The sequence below is a fragment of the Arachis ipaensis genome, chromosome B09, assembly GCF_000816755.2.
Source record: "Arachis ipaensis cultivar K30076 chromosome B09, Araip1.1, whole genome shotgun sequence".
In the NCBI taxonomy this organism is placed as follows: Eukaryota; Viridiplantae; Streptophyta; class Magnoliopsida; order Fabales; family Fabaceae; genus Arachis; species Arachis ipaensis.
Genome location: NC_029793.2, coordinates 861,849 through 863,098, shown reverse-complemented (window position 1 = coordinate 863,098; position 1,250 = coordinate 861,849). Strand labels below are relative to the sequence as shown.

The 1,250-nt window shown below is 32.6% G+C and overlaps 1 protein-coding gene across 1 annotated transcript in view; it reads right to left on the bottom strand.

The window, feature by feature from the left end:
* LOC107618955 (chaperone protein dnaJ 8, chloroplastic) overlaps positions 1 to 1,250 on the bottom strand; it is a gene marked incomplete at its 5' end in the record, with an annotated part of 2,074 nt that continues 824 nt past the window's right edge. The window contains 2 exon segments of the mRNA XM_016321150.1: positions 1 to 416; positions 1,147 to 1,215. Coding sequence (XP_016176636.1) covers positions 228 to 416; positions 1,147 to 1,215 — 258 coding nt within the window. The 3' untranslated portion in view covers positions 1 to 227.

Below are 1,250 nucleotides of genomic sequence, written 5' to 3'. Positions count from 1 at the left end.
AAAAAAAAACAATAATTCTCTTCTCAAATTTAATTAATTTTGAAGGGACATTGAAATTGGACTATGTACATTGAACACCAACAATTGTTGGTAGGTACAAGTTGAAGTGGCTCTACGGCGCACTTTAGCTATTACTTATTAATTACATAACATTAACATAGCAATTGATGATAAATTCAAAGACTAGAATTAAAATTAATAATAATTTACATAAATTATTATTATTTTTAAATATAAGGATTAATGTGAGAAGAGTAATCACGGATTCCTGCACCTTCCCAACCCATCCATTCCTCCCACATGTCCCAATCTGGATCGTTCATTCCCCTAAGAGGCTCATCAATGCCCTTATCTTCATAATAAACATTGTACACTTCTGTCTCATTTGATTCTCCTCTCAAATTAGCCATCACAATCTGCATTCAAAACACCCAAACATTAATAATGATATCCAAATTAAGAAAACAAATTATGGACCCCATAATGTTGCTTTTGTTCTCATTTTTTTATTTTTTTGAAGGATATGTGTTAGTAGTTGGGATGATCATATCATTGCAACCACTGCCCTTTGCTAACATACACACCAACATTTACAATTCCTTTTTTTGGTTGCCACCGTATCTCCAACCCGACAGACCAAGAACTAATGTGTCGTAGATCAGAGCTCCATTTAAGAGTCTGCTGCTGGCCAAGGCGAAATTCGAACCCCGACACTTACTTAAGTGGACGAGTGAGCTGACCACTCGACCAACCCAAGTTGGTTAACATTTACAATTCTTTATAGTTGCATTATTTCATAATTATAATATTAAACTAAAAGAAGGTCAATTATGCAAGTATTATACAAACCACCCCAAAATTTTTATATAAAATAATTAAGATTTTTCTTTTGGCATAAAGAATCTGAACTTTTTTAAAATGAAATCAAAGAGACCCCATTCTTATTCTCTTGCATTATTGTTGGTCCACCAAAATATTTCTCACTTTATAGAAATAACAAATGACCAATTGATTGTCCCAAAACCACAAGCAGCATTTGTTCATGCCTCAATTAATAACAATTCAATTTTCAATATTCAATGATGCATTATTTTTATGTAACCAAAATTTAGGAGGAAATTTTGTTTGCATATGATTGTTACATACATCATAAGCCTCATTGATTTGATGAAACTGCACCCCACAATTGTTCCCTCTGCATACATCTGGATGATACTGCAAGAAAAACACAAAACAGATTATCAACTAAT